At 36.4% G+C, this 20116-nt stretch overlaps 1 protein-coding gene across 8 annotated transcripts in view; it reads right to left on the bottom strand.

Annotated features, from left to right (window-relative positions):
• The window catches only part of HERC4 (HECT and RLD domain containing E3 ubiquitin protein ligase 4), a 153577-nt gene extending 134067 nt beyond the window's left edge, over nt 1-19510 (bottom strand). For 3 of the 8 annotated variants that reach the window (XM_023509507.1, XM_012801419.2, XM_023509509.1), the window contains exons 1-3: nt 19310-19510; nt 17807-17837; nt 17044-17347 (exon numbers count right to left, since the gene is read on the bottom strand). In XM_023509507.1, coding sequence (XP_023365275.1) covers nt 17044-17269 — 226 coding nt within the window. In that variant the 5' untranslated portion in view covers nt 17270-17347; nt 17807-17837; nt 19310-19510. Of the gene's footprint in view, nt 1-11729; nt 11863-11964; nt 12058-17043; nt 17348-17806; nt 17838-19113 lie in introns of those variants that run through there. The other 5 variants (XM_023509508.1, XM_023509510.1, XM_023509511.1 and 2 more) reach the window with 4 other exon arrangements.
• Between the last annotated feature and the right edge of the window lie 606 nt (nt 19511-20116).

The raw sequence follows: 20116 nt of genomic DNA, 5'->3' as shown, positions 1-20116 counted from the left end.
TCACAGCTCACAGCAACCTCCAACTCCTGGGCTCAAGCGAGTCTCCTGCCTCAGCCTCCCAAGTAGCTGGGACCACAGGCACTTGCCACAATGCCCGGCCATTTTTTGGTTGCAGCTGTCATTGTTGTTCGGCAGGCCGGGCTGAATTCGAACCCACCACCTTAGGTATATGTGGCTGGCACCTTAGTCACTCGAGTTACAGGCGCCGAGCCCATTGACACTTTCAAAAGCATCTCTAATATTATACATATAATAATCACCATAAACTATAAAACAAATTCAGAATTTAAGAAACAATACTAAAATATCAACAAATTCAACAGAAATTTTTATACTCTAAAATTATCAACAATAATTATCAATAAGAATTTGGAATATATATGAACACCATGGAATACTATGCAGCCCTAAATAAGGATGGAGACTTTACCTCCTTCATGTTTACAAGGATGGAGCTGGAACATATTTTTCTTAGCAAAGTATATCAAGAATGGAAGAAAAAGTATCCAATGTATTCAGCCCTACTGAATTTATAGTTTTCATAGGAAAGCTATAACCCAATTATAGCCCAAGAATATAGGGAAAGGGGAGAGGGAGAGGGAGGGGAGGGGAGGGGGGAGGATGGATGGAGGGACGGTGATTGATGGGATTACACCTATGGTTCATCTTATAAGGTTACATGTGAATCTTTCTAAATGAAGAATATAAATGTTTTAACACAATAACTACGAAAATGACATGAAGGCTATGTTAATCAGATTGATGAAAATATTTCAAATTGTATATAAAAACAGCACACTGTACCCCATGAAAGTATTAATGTACACAGCTATGATTCAATTTAAAAAAAAAGAATTTCGAATAATACAAGCCACATCCAAGAAAAGTATTTTAATAGGTTCCCTGATAAAATCTAAAGTTAGTAACTTCCATGTTTTAGTCAATAGTTAACAAAACAATGTTTATATGAAGATACAACTAACTAGACTAAAAAATTCTTATAATGGCTATATACCCAAGTTCATACCCCTTTTATGCATTCTATTTATATAAAGGCACACTAACATATAAAAAGAGCTTATTATGTGTCTGGCACTGTGCTAAGCACTTTATTTAATCTCATTTAATCCTCAGAACACCATGAGGCAGGTGTACCATCATCCCTACTTCACAGACAAAGACACTAAATTATAAACATTTCCCTATTTATTGAACTTTTGTCTTTCTGTTAATACTCAAATAAACATGGTTATGTTTTAATAGTGTGATGTATTTTCAAAATATCCTTATACTTATATAAATAGTTCAAGCAAGAAAGTACTTTCTTGATGTCTAGGAACTGCTGAAATAAACTGCTATGAAAAGACTCCAACATAACACAATTATCAATCATATAGTCGCTTTAGTTTAATTTCTTTTTAAGACAAGAATGAGCCAGGAACAGTGGCTCATGCCTGTAATCCTAGCACTTTGGGAGGCCAGGGCAGGTGAATTGCTTGAGCTCAGGAGTTCAAGACCAACCTAAGCAAAAGTAAGACCCCTATCTCTACTAAAAAACAGAAAAATGGGGCAAGAGGATTGCTTGAGCCCAAGAGTTGGAGGTTGCTGTGAGCTATGACGCCACAGCTCTCTACCCAGGGGGACAACTTGAGACTCTGTCTCACAAAAAAAAAAAAAAGAAGACAAGAATGAATGAACCCTCAAAATATATTTGTAAAAGTTTCAAATTTTGGTTATAAAATAGCTGATGCCATCAAGCTCATTAAAACAAACATCTATTACCTTCTTCCCTTTCTAAGGCACAACTAATACAATACATTGATCATGTGCTCATTCAACAACCCCAACTCCACCCTAAGTTCCTTCTAAGTGCACCCTAGTGTTTCATGACAGCTTTAACAAAAGATGTGTAAGACAAGGTTTCCACTCCCCAGGAGCTAACATGGTAGGGAAGATAATTCTAACAAGAAGACAGCAGTGTGATTTATTAAATGTCATTAACTGTGGTTGGCAGTACGCAAAATGTATACATTGAGTTCTTAACAAGAGTGACCAGGGAAAAATGAAGGAGATGTGACTTTAGCTGGGCAAATTTCAAGAAACAGAAATTAGAAATTTATCTTTGAAAGATTAGCCTTGAATTAATTAATAAGAAGGCTGAACTGGAGCAGGAAGGTCAGTTAGAAAGTTATTGTCTCAGTTCTCAGACCTGTAGTGTTCTAAATAAAATGAAAACAAAGCATTTTAGATTTGAGATAGGAAACTTAAAGGCCCAAGAGTTTAAAGTAACTACCTCAAGGTCACACAGCTATTTGCAGAGGAAGTGAAAAAACGGAAGTTACTGAGAAAAACAATACAATGTAGCAACTGAGTCAATGTTGTTATTACCAGCAAGAAAGAAGATCCTGAAGTCCATCTAAGGTTTGATTATACGTGAATTCAAGAATTATCAAATGAAGATGAGTTTTTGCACTTTGTTTTCGGAGAGATGGATAGAAATAGCTAACTTACATATTACAGTAGCTTCCATTTTAAATGTTCTTTTATTGTTCTCCACAATTTACTGGTTTTACAATTTCAGACGTTTGTCCTTCTTGATTTTATTAATGTATAAATTTCTCATAGTTAAGTATCATATCAACAGTAGATTTATTAATAACATTCTATATATACTAAGCCAAAAATTTAGTCAGATTGGTATGAAAACTGTAAACATAAAATAAGAAAAGAAACGTATAATCAAACACATTTATTTAAATTTTAAGGTCAGCTCTTTTTGGCAGGGATAGGGCAGAGTTTAAAAGCATATTAGTAGTATTTATTCACGTGTCCACATTTCTCAAAATATCAGTAGTACACAAACTATAACCTATAACCTTTTAGAAATCAATGACCCATCTAACATCCATTATTAATATGCTTCTCATGGAAAAAAAAAAAAAAGGCATGTTTAATTCTATTTTTTGGTATCATTACATCTTTGAAGTCTGAGGGTAAAAGCATCCAATCCATTTTATATATGGCTCCAATACAGCATTCAAGCACCACAAATTTTTTTTAATTTTGGCATTAATCTTTGAAAGAGTGCCCACAAGCAACTGAAGAATAAACATAAAGAAGTACTTTCATGTGTACATAGCACAATGTCAAGGACATAGTAGAAAAATACTTGTTTGATGAATAAATGCATGAACTTCAGCTGTAAATGAAAAAATCTATACTGTCTACCTGGTGGCAATGGTAGTTCCACATAGGACAATGTAACCGGTATTAGGCAAATATGGCAACAGTTCAAAATCCACCTTACTGTAAAGCAGACCTAAATTTAAATTTCCATTCTAATATTTTTTTTTAAGCAAACATTTAGTGAATACCACATGCTAGGCATTGTCCTTTGCACTACGCATTTTATCTCACTTAATCCTACAACCACTCTAGGAATTCAGCATGATTATCCTAATTTTATAGACGAGACACTTAAGCGCAAAAAGGCTAAGCAATACAACCAAGATTTAACACATCTAAGAAGCAACCAAGTAAGGATTTAGTTTTTTTGTTTGAGGACCGTGGTGTCACAGCTCATAGCAACCTTCAACTCTTCAGGCTTAAGCGATTTTCTTGCCTCAGCTTCACAAGTAGCTGGGACTACAGGCACCTGCCACAATGCCCGGCTATTTTTTTGTTGTAGTTGTCATTGTTGTTTGGCAGGCACAGACTGGGTTTGAACCTGCCAGTCCAGATATATGTGGCTGGCACCCTAGCTGCTGAGCTACAGGTGCTGACCCCTAAGTATGGATTTGTATCTAGGCATTCAAATTTTAGAGCCTATCCTTAAAAAAAATTTTTTTGAATGAGTAACATTGTTTACATTGGTTAAAAACTCCACCAACCTAGTTATCACCACTCTGTCGCATGTCTGCACCAGGAGTAACCAACTACATTAATTGCATGTATTCTTCCAGTGTTCTTTTTTTATGTATCTATAATCAAATACAATTATGTATTTTTCCTTTTTTTTTTTTTTTTTGAAAGCCAGAATACAACTCTGTCCAATGTTCTACACTTTGCTCTTAAGGCATATTAGAGATCTTTCCACATTAGGACACACAAAAAACTACATTCTTTTCACAACTACATATATTACTTGACTGGAGAGACCATATTTATTTTATCAGCTCCCAAAAGACAAGCATTAAGGTTGTTTCTAGTGTTTTGCCATTATAAGCAATGTTGCAGTATGTGTCACTTTGTACATGTGCAAACAACTGTTTTCTGAAAATAGGATTTCTTGCATAAAGAGTAATGTGCGTATATAATTCTGATATGTGGCAAACCCCTCTGTAGGGTTTTTTGAATTTACACTAATACAAACAACTTATGAGTATATTTTTACTGCCAAGCTCATCAAAAATATTTTTATTAACCTGACACGTGAAAATGGTACCCTTAGTATGCTGTTTTTTCATTTCTCTTAGTATGAAGGAGGTTGAACAATATTCATCTTTAAGAACCATTTGTATTTCCTTTTCTATCAACAGCCTGTTCATATCCTTTGCCCATTTTGCTACTGGATTGTTCACCTAATCAATTTCTGGGAGTGCTTTATATTTGGGAGGTTAGTGCTTTGATTACGAGTCATAAATATTTTCCCATGTCTTTTTAACTTTGTTTACAGTGATTCCTCCCTAGCAAAACTATTTTTACTTTCACATAGTTTATCTTTTCTTCTACACCTGTTCACATTTTAGTCAAAAAGCCTTCCTTTGAAAGTCATATACTGTACTTGGGAATGACATTTCAAATTTTTTTTAAAAGGCTTTCATAACTCCAAAATAATAAACAAATTTGTGTTTCTTCAAATACTTTTATCATTAGTCTTTACATTCAAATATTTAATTCATTTAGAACTTACCCAAATATACACTAAGGCATGAATCCAACATTTTTATTCTCTAGCATCTAGGTGATGCTCTCACTTATCCCAAAACCATTTATTAAACAGTCAGCACTTCAATCTTTCCCCCCATTGATTTAAAATGATTTGGGTCTATGTCTCAGCTTAATATTGTTATAATGGCTTAATGTCTATTTGTGAGGTGGTTTAACTATCAAGACTTTAAAATTAAAATATATCAATATTTAACATGTCACTGTTCTTGAATTTTAGAGTATTCTATTTGTCTTAGGACCCAAAAACAACTTGCTGTTTTTATTAAAGTCATATGAAATTTACAAATTCATTTAGAGGTAACTGACAGGTTGATGTAGTTGAGTGTCCCTACCCACAAATGTGGTTTCTACTTATTCAAGGATTTTGTGTCTCATAGTAATGACCTCAAGTCATCACCATCTAAGTCTTACACATTTCTTACTAGTTTATTCCTAGGCTATTTTATCTTTTTCTTGCTATTATAAATGATGGCTTTTCTTCCCTTTTTCTTCTAATTGGCTCTTGTTTTCACTAAGTTTTCATAGTGACTTTGGGAGTTATTTAACCCCTTGAAATCTCACTTTCCTCATTAAAACTTACTTTTCAGGATATTTTAAGATTTTTGGATAATGTCTGACACATATGGAGATTTACTAGTATTATTATTAGTTTTTTTTTTTTTTTTTTTTTTTTTTTTTGCAGTTTTTGGCCAGGGCTGGGTTTGAACCCACCACCTCCGGGGCCAGCGCCTTACTCCTTGAGCCACAGGTACCACCCTACTAGTATTATTTTTGAATATCAGCATGTGGTACATGAATAACATATTCTAAATATTTCATTATTAAGTTTCTCTCTGTTTAGAAGGAGATTTTTAAAAAATAAATGTTTCTCCAATTACAGGGCATATGGTTTATGTTTCTTCTCTCTATACATTACCATACCTACTTCTATATGTTCCCTTTTCCCCTATTCCCAGCTGAAGAGGGTTAATGCACTCACCAGTTGAGTATATAAATAGATCTATGTTCGTGAGACAGAGTTTTTATTTCAATCAGTCAGGCTTTTTATGTAGTTACTCTTCAGAGCAGTGATTTTTTCAACCCATATGCCCCAGCACGTGCTGTGACATGATCTTAGGTGTGTCGTGAAAATTTTTAAAGTTCATTAATTATTTTCAAAAGAAAAGTACATGTGTGCTTTTTTCCACTCTTTTTTTTGATCAACATAATTTAAGCATGCCACAGAAATGTAACTATAGGAAGTGTGCTGTGAAAGAAAAAAGGTTGAAAAACATTGCTTCAGAAGATAAAGGTAGGTTCATGAGGTTCCTGAGGTTCATTTGTATTAGAGATCCTCAGTATGAAATCTATAGCGGAGCAATGCCTGGATCAGAAATTATGCTGATCAAAATCAATTGTGCTGGTTGATTAAATACTTGTGATCAATTATGAGAAACAACCTAAGTTCTACTTTACCCTTGTCATATCATCTAAAACGAAAAAAAAACCCACAAATTTCTTCTACTAACTTATAATGTATCTAACCTCTCTTTCAATTACTTTCAGAGGCTCCTGATTCTCCTCAGAGCCTCTTTCAGGCATATCCTGTTCCTTCCCAACTCCTATTTCCCACATCTCAGAGGGCATATTTCTCAAAAGCTCTTGCCTACATTGCCAACACACACATCCAATTTATAGTTAGAATTACTTCAGGTGCTAGCAGAATCAAAACCTACTTGCAGCTATGTCACTGCATCTTATGACTTCAAAAGCTTTGTTTCCAGTAAGACCTGGCAGATAATTAACAGACAGGTGTCAACTAAATGAGTAAAAGCAAATGAACCTAGTAATAAAATTCAAATACGTAGGCTATCAGAGGGTACCTGGCAAATACACACTTTCATTTTATTTGTATCTAAAAATTCAAATTTATAAAACATGAAGTAGAGTTGGCAACCATTTAGATTACCTTAAATTTACAAAGGTATTGGCTCGGCACCAGCCACATACACCAAAGATGGCGGGTTTGAACCCAGGCCAGGCCAGCTAAACACCTGCAACAAAAAAAATAGCCAGGCGTTGGTGGCAGGCGCCTGTAGTCCCAGCTACTCGGGAGGCTGAGGCAAGAGAATTGCTTAAGCCCTAGGGTTTGAGGTTGCTGTCAGCCATGACACCACAGCACTCTAGCGAGGGGAACATAGTGAGACTCTGTCTCAAAAAAAAAAAGAAAAAAAATTTACAAAAGTATTAGGTTGCAACGTACTTTAAACAGTCTCCTAAAAGCACAAAATTATCAATTTTTAATTATTTGATAGGTTAGAACAAGGGAGAAACTTACAATTGGAACATAGCCTATTCTGAATTGAAGATAAAACAAAATTAGAAATAAAGCATTTCATGTTTTTAGCCCTGATCTTTCTCCCCACTTTTAGAAATTAAATTTCTTACTATTCATTGAATATTGTTACCAAGTTTCCAACAAAACTCATTTGACCAGAATCTTTTATCTTTCCTCCTAAAACAAAGTGGTTAACATTTCTCCTTTTTCTGGATTCCATATTTCTATTAACGATCCACGTAGGATCATATCTGGGTCTTCCCTTTACCTCAGGATTTATTTCCGCTTGGTTACCAAAGCCTGCCCATTCTGTCTCCCTAAATCTCTTTTTCATCTATCTGCTCCTTTCTTATTTTAAAGGATTATCATCACAGCCTATCTAATTTCTTTACTTCCAAATCCTCTCCCCTCCAATCTTTCCTTTATAAACCCATGATAATGCCCATTATTAACTACTAATGAACATGCACCAAATTATACTCAAGATCCTTAATTTGGGCTCAGCGCCTGTGGCTCAAGTGGCTAAGGCATCAGCCACATACACCTAAGGTGGCGGGTTCAAATCCAGCCCGGATCCGCCCAACAACAATGATGGCTGCAACTAAAAAAAACTAGCTGGGCATTGTGGCGGGTGCCTGTGGTCCCAGCTACTTGGGAGGCTGAGGCAGGAGACTCACTTGAGCCCAGAAGTTGAAGATTGCTGTGAGCTGAGATGCCACAGCACTCTACCCAAGGGGACAGCTTGAGGCTCTGTCTCAAAAAAAAATTTTTTTTTAATTTTAAAAGAAGATCCTTAATTTGATTACTTCTATAATCTGACCTCAATTTTACCTTTCTAACCTTCCTACTCACTATTCCCAGATATTTCAGTTAAAAGGAATTAGGCCTTACACCTGTCTACTGGTATTGGTGCTGATTTAGGTATAAAGCACTCTTCATTCTTTACTCTAAAACACAATATACCCTTCCAGTTCATGTACTATCTCTCCTACAAAAACTCACCTACAATTCACGCCATCCTAAACGGTTACACCATCTCTACACAGCACTCCTGTTTATGCATCCTATAACACTTAGCACATTTTTTGTGCATTTCTATTATTTGTGTTTGTTTTGTCCTCCCTAATAGCTCTTTAAATGATATTCATCACATTATACTCAAACGCTTGTCAAAGGAATACTAACTTTCCTTTGCAAATATCTTCTTATATCAACTTTGTAAAATGAGACACAACTGTGCTTAAAATTTTAAAAATACAGTTATCACTTTCTAGACTTGCTAAAGATGTTCCTTTTTCCTAAAGAAATAGAGATGCAAATAGAATAAATTAATATACAGGATGTCCATAATGTCCATAAAGTTCATGTACAAATTGCACATGAACTTTATGGACACCCTGCATACAGATGGCAGCAAAAAATGTATACACAGTACAAGAAATGTTACCTGTATTATAAAATTGTATTATGTACAAAACATATAATGTGAGCACGTCTTGTAATTGCAAAAGTCAAATATGACTTGTATTAATCTTTCATTATTGGTATATATTAAGTATTACAATTTTTTTTTTTTTTGGAGACAGAGTCTCAAGCTGTTGCCCTGAGTAGAGTGCTATGGCATCATAGCTCACAGCAACCTCAGACTCTTGGGCTTAAGCGATTCTCTTGCCTCAGCTCCCAAACAGTTGGGACTACAGGCACCCACCACAATGCCCGGCTGTTTTTTGGTTGCAGTTGTCATTGTTGCTTAGCAGGACTAGGCCGGGCTCAAACCTACCAGCCTAGGGTTTGTGGCCAGCGTCCTACTCAGTGAGCTATGGGCACTGAGCCAAGTGTTACAATTTTAATACAGTTTTTCCTTTCTTAAAATGTGTATAAATTTTTTGGTACCCTCATGGAAGTATTACTTTTAATAAGACTCCAGAAATAAATTCCACAAAATAGAATACAAATAAATTTTGGGATATCTAAATGATGAAATGTTAAATTATCATTAATATCTCTAAACAGTATTTTAAACAAGGGAAAATATTTACTAAATTTAATTTAAATTTAATTTTTAATTATTTATTACTGAAAAAAAGAATTGAGATACGTGTATGAGAACATACACCCAAATCTATAATCAGAAACACGTATGAGTATACAAAAGTTCCCAAATAACAACCGTATTTTTCTATGCATTATGGCATTATAGTTGATTTTTACTTTCCTATATTCCAAGTTTAAGAGTTCATAATATTTTTTTTTACTTTTTGTTGTTGTTGTTGTTGCAGTTTGTCCGGGGCCAGGTTCAAACCCACCACCCTCAATATATGGGGCCAGCACCCTACTCACTGAGCCACAGGTGTTGCCAAGAGTTTGTAATATTTTTATAATTAGAAATCTAAAAATATATTATTTCAGAATAGTATGACACCCAGCAAATGAATGGAATGAGGCTAAATTTGGATACTAACAAGAAAGTTACTAAGATATTTTCAAATAACTTGTGAAAAATAAAATTACAAAAAGGTTCCAGAATGTTTTTATGGTCAAGAAAGGTGAAGTTGGGTGGCGCCTGTGGCTCAGTCAGTAGGGTGCCGGCCCCATATGCCAAGCGTGGCAAGTTCAAGTCTGGCCCCAGCCAAAAAAGAAAGAAAGAAAGAAAAGAAAGGTCAAGTTAAAATTCTGTCATGCTCAAAATGAAACCAAGAGTAAGTCTAAGTAAATAAGGTATTCTCGTTTAAAGAATCAGCCACCAGGCTCAGCGCCTGTGGCTCAAGTGGCTAAGGTGTCAGCCACATACACCTAAGGTAGTGGGTTCGAATCCAGCCCGGACCTGCCAAACAATGACGGCTGCAACCAAAAAATAGCCGGCGTTGTGGCAGGCACCTGTGATCCCAGCTACTTGGGAAGATGAGACAGGAGACTCGCTTGAGCCCAGGAGTTGGAGGTTGCTGTGAGCTGTGAAGCCACAGCACTCTACCCAGGGGGATAGCTTGAGGCTCTGTCTCAAAAAAAAAAAAAAAAAGAATGAGCCACCAAATTCAAGAAACTTCTCTTTTAACAAAAATAATAACTCTTAAAAAAAAATAAATAACTCCAGTGAGTTTTTGTATAATTATACACAGCATAGGTTTTTCTTACATATCAGATAACTATCACGATTTGTTAAGATTCAAAAATAATTATTGCCTTTCTAAGAAGGAGAGGGTCTTGCAATGTTGCCCAGGTAGGAATACAATGGGCATTTACAGGTACTATTATTGCACACTAGTCTCAAACTCCTGACCTTAAGTGATCCTTCCACTTCATCCTCCTAAGCAGTTGAGACTACAGATATATGCCACTGTTTCCAGCAATTATTGCCTTTTTAATTCTATCAAGATAAAAAAAAAAAACCCAAGGAAGCAGATAAGCTATGGGCTCATTAATATGGTTTCCTCATTAAGGCTACCCATTTTTCTACTCAGTTAATACAATCCTAGTTCAAATAAACGCTTGTTAACAGCACTTGAGCATATCTCCTCTTTTAGGTTGTCTTTAATATGTATCCCAAGTACTTTACTACATTGGAAAACATAAGTGACTTTCATGTGTTTCTTTAAGGCAATTTAAAAAATACATGAAATTTATGAGAAATGAGCAGCAACAATAGCGCTACATCTCTATGACATATTGGAGACAGGGAACCCTAAGAATCCTTAAGAAGGAGATGATGAAAACTATATCACTTGGACTGCCATCTATATAATAGGACTATAGCCCAAATTGTGGCACTAAAATCTACCATACTCCTAATCTTTTAAGGAAAAGACGTGGCTCACTTCCAATCATGTAAAAACATTACAATACCAAAGAGAAAAATCACTGGTTCCAAATCCTTTAGAGAAGCTTTCCTTTGTTAAGACTGCTCAGGTTAGGCATCTACTTACAACTATTGTTTTCTGTGTGGGTGAAAAGTTTTATAAAGCATTCACAAAACCACTGCATCCTAGGGATAGTGTGCGGGTATCTACATGGCAGACTTGTACAATGTAACTAATTACTCCCAGTTTCAAGATTAGCCACCAAATCAACCCTACAGGGCAGTTAGGATGGATTTAGGACTGCAGTGCCACACAGCAGTTAAGACAAAAAAAGATATATATGACATATAACAGAAAAAAGATAAAAGACTAGGTGACCACGTTAAGTTTTTGTTTGTTTAAATATTTTTCATACCACAAAGGGGATAAGTAACCAAAGTGGTATCACATTATAAACATCTTGTTAAATAATGATTTCAACAGGCCATCAAACAGAATGGCCAGGAAATAATCTATGAATTAGCTTTGATCTGCCTCAAACAGAAGATAGCACTGTAAATAATTCTAAACATAAGCACAATTTAGTGAATAAGGTAGGAGACTGGTAAACTTTCAGATTCAATTTTTAGCTGCTCACCAGTCACCTGCTATTTTGACAAGTTACTTACCAACTTGTGCTGCCATTTCTCCGAAAATTTATCCCCTAAGATGAAGATAATTCTTGCAAATTGTGTCACAAGCATTTTGAAAGGAACCATGAGTTATTGTGTAATGCTCTTGAAATTCCTCAGATGTAGGGTCCTACACAAAGTAAAGTATTATTATACATCTCTCTAACAGTAGTCATCTGTTTGCATTATGATTTTTCTTCCCTACCCTTGACACTGATTCTTGGGCACTAACCTTTCTCAAAGTAAAGTGTCCAATGCAAGCCTCCATTCCTGACCCAAGTAATTACTTCTCTCAAATCTTCATATCATCCATATCTTTCTTTTCCTTAGAAGGTATTGTGAAAATTAGGAGTTATAAAACATACTGAGTTGCTTTGGTTTTATACGCTTTGGTGCAATAAGAAATATGTGGGACAATTGGTATTTTTATTTTTAATCCACTCTTAAGTGAATAACTTTATATCCTATAGACATACATTTGTTTTCTTTTATTACTTTTTAAATTACAACTATATTTTACAGAGTACTTCCTTTATAAATTTATGTTTTATGAACAGAGAGAACAGGTCAGAAAATTATGAAGCAAGAAAAGGCAAGTAAGTAAATACAGCAATGTGACCAAAATGCTTTTATTGGAACGACCCAACAGTAGAAATTACTATTTTGGGATATGGGAAACATAGAATCAATGCTTATCATCTTTATATTTTCTATGAAAGAGTTAAATATAAACCATAATAAATTTTATCATACTATTAAAATTTTTACCCTATTACTGTTAATCAAGTTTGTGTTGGTACAATATTAGATCTTGAAAATAAAACTCTCAATCTTCTTACACAGTTCTTAAAAATGACTTTTCTTTAAGTTTATGCATAAGGGAGAGGAATGCTAAACATGGTGTCTTATATAACCATAGTTATAAAATCATAATTTTTAACCCTTAAAATTACATTAAAATACTGATGGAAATTAGTTTCCTCTTAGGTCAGTGGTTCTCAACCTTCCTAACGCCACAATATATTTTCATTCTTACAAAGGGGTCACTACCCACAGGTTGAGAACTGCTGTCCTAGATGAACAAATATTCTTCTACCTTATAAATATGGCAAGGGAAAAAGCTTTGTGGAACAAAGAGAAAAACCACAAGATTTAGAGTGGTCTCTTAATTAACATTTGCTAATCCAGTGAACCCGTTAGTCTCTTAAATCTCTTTTAACTTCAGTTTCTTCATCTGTGAAAATAGAGATAGTAACACTTGCCCTAGCTATCATAAAAGATTCTGTTATGAGGATTAAATGAGAAACTCCATTTAAAAGAATTTTGTAAACCACAAAAAGCTACTTAGCAGCCCTTTTTAACAGAACTATACATTATTTACAAATTATGATCATAAAACAGTTTAGTACTGTTTCTAACGTGAAACAAATGGAAACAGAAGTGCAAAACATATAGGTACTTAGGACTATAGTCACCAAATCATACCTATGATGACAAATACAGTGAGTAAAGGATCTTTTTAAGAAAAGTATATATCCCATAGGTTATCTTAAAATCTTTAGAAGTGAATTAGAAAGCTATAAAAATAAAACTCATTTAAAATTCACTTAAATGGTCTGATCTAGCATACTGAAGATTAAATATTATTTACTTATTGGACATAAGTTAAGAAATTGAGACACTAGTTTAAAATGTATATTAAAAAAATTAGAAATCAGCCATTCATTTTTCTGGCAATAATTCAAAAAGAGCTGTAGTGACAGCAAAGGGCATACATACACAAGAGAACAGAGATAAACACGAACACAATCTGTACTCTTGCTATGAAAATGGAAACCAAACCTTTCTTTGTAGTTTCTAAAACATCCAGCATAGAAATCCTCTTTCAATAAGGTTAAATCTATTTACTACACTCTCAAAAATAACTCATCCTTAATGAGACTACCTCTTTGTCTTTCATTCTTTATGTTTTAATTTTTTTCTTTATTTTTACAGATTCAATGAAAATCCATCTTTAATCACTTATTAGTTACAGAATATTCTTTATTCTGTTTATAATGCCAATTTATGTAAAGAAACAATTCTTAGTTCCCTCCTTTCTGCCTGTTTTCTTTCTAACACATCTTGAAAGATCTGATGAAGTGAACTATGTTCATTACATGAACAGAAACACAGCCAACTTTCTCAATTACCAGAAGACCTTTTTTTTTTTTTTTTTAGACAGAGCCTCAAGTTGTCACCCTGGATAGAGTGCCGTGGCATCACAGCTCACAGCAACCTCCAACTTCTGGGCTCAAGTGAGTCTCTGCCTCCCAAGAAGCTGGGACTACAGGCGCCCGCCACAATGCCTGGCTAGTTTTTGGTTGCAGCCATCATTGTTGTTTGGCAGGCCCCGCTGGATTCAAACCTGCCAGCTCAGGTGTATGTGGCTGGCGCCTTAGCTGCTTGAGCCACAGGCACCAAGCCTACCAGAAGACTTTAAATCAATTAAATAAGATCCAACACAAGTCCATGTCTTCTAATCCAGTCAACACACTCTCAGATTTTAAAAAGGGGTGGGGAAGGGGCATAAATCACTAAGGTATTATTCCAAACAGTAATAATTTACCACTCTAGAACATTAAGTCAAGACTGAAGTTAAAAGATTAACTCCCTTTCTGAGCAACTACCTTTCCTTTCTTTGAACTTGTTTCTCAAACCTCTGAAACCTAGGTTCACATCAATCTACCATTGAACCAGGACTTCTGATAATAAAAAGAATGTCTCAGGATAAAGACACCCCCCCACCTTCTATAAAACTAAACAATTCTAGCTCTTGACTTATTTTCTGGCTATTTATGTAAGGACCAATAGAATTAAATTTAAGCATTCATTCTCTGCCAGAAATTTTAATTCTTTCCCACAATGACATTTTCTATCATTTAAATTCGCTAAGTTCAAAAGCACATCATATTGAATTTCAATTCTCTGCAGTTGTTTCATTTATTTATGTACACCTTAACCCCCAACCCAGGCTCTAAGTTTGTCAAACAAAATTCACACATTTTATTTTTCTCTTCCATAGACTGTGATATACCCTGGACAACAATGAGGCAACCCTAAAGAGGCATCATAAGTTAGGGAAATCCGCTCTCTCAACTTTGTATTACCAAATAATGTTTTCAGAATGAATCAAAAAGATGATATGGATGTCACAATGCAATCGCCACAATGTCAACATGACCACAAAGAAACCTATTCTTCCAGTTAAAAAGTTTCTTAAACTCTCACCTATAGAATTAGAAGCTGTTGCAGGCACTATAATCATTATACTACTACACGGTGTCTACTTTTGTCCTGGACATTGGAAAAAAAAAAATTTTTTTTTTTTTTTTTTTTTTTTGAGACAAGAGTCTCACTCTATTGCCCAGGCTAGAATGGCATGGCATCAGCCCAGTTCACAGCAACCTCAAACTTCTGAGCTCAAGCAATCCTCTTGCTTCAGCCTCCTTAGTAACTGGGAAAGATTACAGTTGCTTGCCACAATGCCACCTAATTTTTCTATTTTTAGTAGAGACAGGGTCTCACTCTTGCTGAAGTGGTCTTGAACTCTTGAGCTCAAGGGATCCTCCTACCTGGGCCTCCCAGAATGCTAGGATTACAGACATGAGCCACTGTGCCAAGTAGGAAATTTAAAATTTTTAAACCTTAATAAATTTTAGCAACTATATTATCGATTCCTGTGTGCTGGTTTTTATTCTCTACTTGCCCTATAGTCTTTCAAAAATTACTGAACAATACAGAGAGACATTCAGTTATTTCTATTGCACATTAAGTACAGTGAGCAGCAGTAGCCCAGATACCATGAAAAATCTCGACCTGGGGGGCCCTCAACCAGAGGCAGTATTCCAAGCCAAGCAAAAAAAAAAAAAAAACCCAGCAGCGCCTATGGCTCAAAGGAGTAGGGCACCGCCCCCATATACCCATGGTGGTGGGTTCAAACCCAGCCCCAGCCAAAAACTGGAAAAAAAATAAAATAAAATACTAAAAGGTCCATCTGTCTCTAAAACAGAGATAACAATCAAATGCATGTGAGTAAATTTACCTCTCATTTCTACCCATATGACTACCTTAATGCCTGAGATTATGAAAATCTAGGAAGAATCTACACAATATTTTCTGCAAGACAGGGTACAAGAAAGCTGCCATTTACCTTGAGTTCTGTAGTAATTAAACCTCCTGTCATAAATGTCACTATCATTCATCCAATAAAAATAAATTACAAATTAAGGCAAAAGAAAGGGTATTAAGACCCTACCCGTACAGAAAGAATGAAAATTATACAGTATTCACAAGTTAGAAAAGTAAGGTTTGGCATAGTGGTGAAATGGTATGAAAGACGAAACGTGTCTGAATTTAATGCCTGAATATTTTGTTTCTATATTAAGCTCTTGAAAGTAGACTAACAATAGAAACCACTTAAAGAATGCATTGATAAAGAAAACTAACTACCATAGAAAATACTTAAGCGCCACTATTGTTAAGGTTAAAAGAAACTGTTGAGTCAGTATAGTTACAATCTCATCTGAATTTACCACCTTAAATTAGTAACTTTTATATATCATGATTAAAAACAAAACTCACATAACAATGATATTCCTAAATGTGGTATTATCTGATTTAAAAATACCATATTCAGGAAAATAAAACATGAAATGTGATCAAATTGCTCAAAATTCTCATCACCCTACAAATTATTTTAAAATGTGCTTGTAGGGCCTACTACAAAATCAAAATACCTCTAATAGCTAATGCCACTCTATGAAAGCAGGAAATTAAGGAATTAAAAGATATTTTCAATTAAACCAAATAAAATTACAAAGTACTGTGATAGAGGAATAAATAAAAGAATTAAAATATATTTTAGGCAAGTCAGTCAAAGACACATGAAAAACACGGAATAAATTATACATTTAAAATCTATCCAAGTTGTCTGAACAGAATTTATTAAAGAGGACCTATATACTACACGCTCTACCTTTGTACTCTCCACACCAAAGAAGATCTATATGCCGCAGGCTGGTTTTCTTTGTTTTACATCACCACACCATAAGAATTTATAATTGTAGTAGTAAAACAAACAAACCAAAAAATAAATAAAGTACATTAAATAAAGTTCTTAGAAGCACACAAATGTAAAGAATATATTTAACTTGTATTTTGCTTTTGAAGTTTGATAAGAATATGACGCTTATGAGTAAAGAAATTATGATACTTAAAACTTAAAGGATATAATTACTAGTAAGAGCAAATAAAAATATTTTCAACTTACCTGGCTTCTTTCTGGATTTTTCATGACCTAGCTGTCCTAGATCATTACATCCACATGTGTACACTGTTCCATCATCCAGAACAAATACAGTATGTCTGAGTCCACATCCTACATCTCGGACCTTTTTATTTATGAAAAAGTCACTTTTTCTGGGCTCTAGTACAATTTCTTCATCAATTCCACCCAAACCTAGCTGTCCAAAGGATGCATTTCCCCAGCACAACATGCTTGTAATTATTTTGGTCTTCCAGCTTCAATAAAAAATTTTCTTCTGAAACACTGGAAAGTTGGAGGTACCCTATTTCTGAGGAAAAAGAAAAAGTTAATATGACTTCAAAAGAAAAATGATGTATTAATTGCTCTTTCAAATGCTAGGCTACAATACTCACTATATGGTAAACACCAATTTTATGATATAGTATCACTGTTTCAAAAACCAGCCATTTATGTCTTTTTAAATGTATCATACAGAAATGTTTGAGAAAACACATCACTCTTTGATTCTCTACAAAATTTAAAATATTAACCATCGTTGACTTTTCATCACCTTGTGTCAAACTAAACTAATGAAAATAAGTACCTTGATGAAATTAATCAGAGTTTTACTCATTTTGCTTTAAATAACTTTAGTCAGAGTAAGAAAATAAGACCTTTTCTGTGCCCAAAAGATCAAACATACACAGTGAAAAATTTAGCCAACTGCAGAAACATAACCTTGCTGTTTCCCTCAAATTCTAACATAATTAAACCTTCTAATACCTACCTCCACATCAACAGAAAACTGAAGTTCTTATCTGTAACAGAAATAAAACCAATAATGGACATTTTTAGAAATATCCTACAATTTAAATGATTCTTCCAATTATTCAAACAACATGCCAGAGAGAAAAATTAGGATTCTCTTATCAAACCACAATCTTAAAAACAATCACCCCAAAGACTCTATTTTACAAATCAAAATACTAACTTTGCAACCTCATTAATTTAATCTTAAAGTTAAATCAATGTGGGTAATTATAATAATGACAAAAAAATGCAGTTTAAATATCAACAGTCTCCCCAAAATTCAGCATTTTCTACTATGGGTGGTAACCGTGATTAAAAATAAATCTCCCCTGGGCAATCTATATCTATACCTCTAAGACAATTATTTGAAGATGGAAAAAAAATTGCAAATAACCTCAGCACTGCTGATCTTTCAATAGGAATGGGGGCTGGGGCACTGGTAGTTTGATGGCGAAATCTGCAGAACTTTCCAGTACACTATTTCTTCGCTCGTAAAAAAGACACAAATAACAACTAGAATCCACCTCATCTAAACCTACACACATTTTTAATCACATCGCGTTACTAAATAACTATTACAGGAAGTCAGCCTTATTCTTGTAGTAATCACTCACATTCCTTACCACAGAACCTGCTAAGTTACAAAACCCGATTTTTCTACGTTCCGGCTAATAAGTGCCCAAGGTGTCCATTCCACAACCCATCCATTAACAGAAGTCTGATTTCATTCTTTGGGGGCATCAGAACTCCACAGTTCCCCAGGGTTTTGTATTGTCTTCCTGTATTTTTTTTTTTAATAGGAGGTAACAGGAAAACACCCAATATTTCCGCGCTCGAGGTTTAACCATCCTTTTCTTTAAAAAGTCAGAAAGCGTCCTCTCGCCAGCAACAGGTAGGGAACGAGAAGCAGTTTAGCCCCGTCTTTCCCGAAGCATGCACCCAGATCTGCTCCAGGGTCCGGGGAAGAGAAAATCATGTGCACACACCCAACCTCGCGGCCAAGCAGACAACTACGGCAGCCGCCCGCTGGCAGCAGCCGCAGAGGCCGGCCGACGAGGCTTGGCACCCCGCGGCCTCGACTCGAGGGAGGCTCTTCCTCAGGGAGGCGCGACATTCCAGCCCCGAAGCCTGGAAGCCGCGACCCCGGCCTCGCCTCCAGTCCCACCGCCCCCAGGGAGCGCTCGGAAAGCAGCCTGCGCCAGGCCGGCCTGTATCCGCTCCGCCCGGGCTGCCCCCTCCCTAACGCCGTCGCACGCCCCCGAGCCCACCCGGGCAACGACTCACCCGGCCCCTCAGAGCAAGGGAAGCCCGAATAGCCAGAGGGCGGCCCCTCCCCAGACAGCAAGCCAGCAAGGCTGCGGAGGCAGGTCTCCAGCTCCTGGGACCCTCCTCCTTCAGCTAGTGGCGGCGATCACCAGGGCTCCTCCGGCGTCTGTACCGCTGCTGCGCTGCTCCCCTCCCGGCCCCTGGGAAACTTTACCGGGTTCCTCAGAGGAAAGCAGCAGCCACCGCTGTCCAGTCCAGAGACAGCCGTCAACGACCCGGATGAAGCGGGAGGAGAAGGACGGAAAGCGAGCCGGGCAGAGAGTACGAGGGGTGGGGAGAGTTGGGGGAGAGACTGGGGAGGAGAAGGGAGAGGGGGAGGTGGCTACGTGAGGGAGGGGGAGGGGTGGCCGGAAGTGAGCCGCCGAGCACGCGCGCGAGCCCGCCCACTTCCCGGCCCGCGCGCCGGCGCCAGAATCCTCCCTGGGCATACCGGCCGGGCGCCTGCGCAGTGCCCCGCTTGGCGTTGCTCTAAGAGGGAAGCGCCAACTAACACAGGTTGCAGTTTGCCAAGACACGTGAAGGTGTCAACCTTTTCTAGGCGCGCTTTGGTGTGCACAGGGCCTTTTAATGAAGAAAAAAAATTTTTTGGATTGGTTGTCTTTCCGTTCTTAGCCTTTGGTCTTTTTAATATTTTGTTCTTCTTTTCCCCTAAGGAGATTTTGAAGCACCAGATGAAACTCAAAAATGTGGATATTAAGGCAGGTGAATACTTTAATTTTTATCCCTTAATCTCAACTGGAGCTAAACTTAGGGTGAGATAGCAATGGGTGCAGCAGTGGCATTATATGTCAACCCCAGTTCAGGTTCCCGATAAAGTGTTGGCTTGCATCACTTTCTTCACTCCTTTGGAACTTAAATTGCAGAGCCTCCTTCTGTCAGAGAAAATTAAGTAATGTATGTGGCTGCAGTCCCTGCTTAAAGTCTGTATGTCCTAGGCCAGTCTTCACATAATCTCTTTAAA

The sequence above is a fragment of the Otolemur garnettii genome, unplaced genomic scaffold (genome assembly GCF_000181295.1).
Source record: "Otolemur garnettii isolate 467f Iridium unplaced genomic scaffold, OtoGar3 scaffold00008, whole genome shotgun sequence".
Lineage (NCBI taxonomy): Eukaryota > Metazoa > Chordata > Mammalia > Primates > Galagidae > Otolemur > Otolemur garnettii.
The sequence above is the reverse complement of the archived record's forward strand: the minus strand, read 5'-3'. Positions and strand labels throughout refer to the sequence as shown.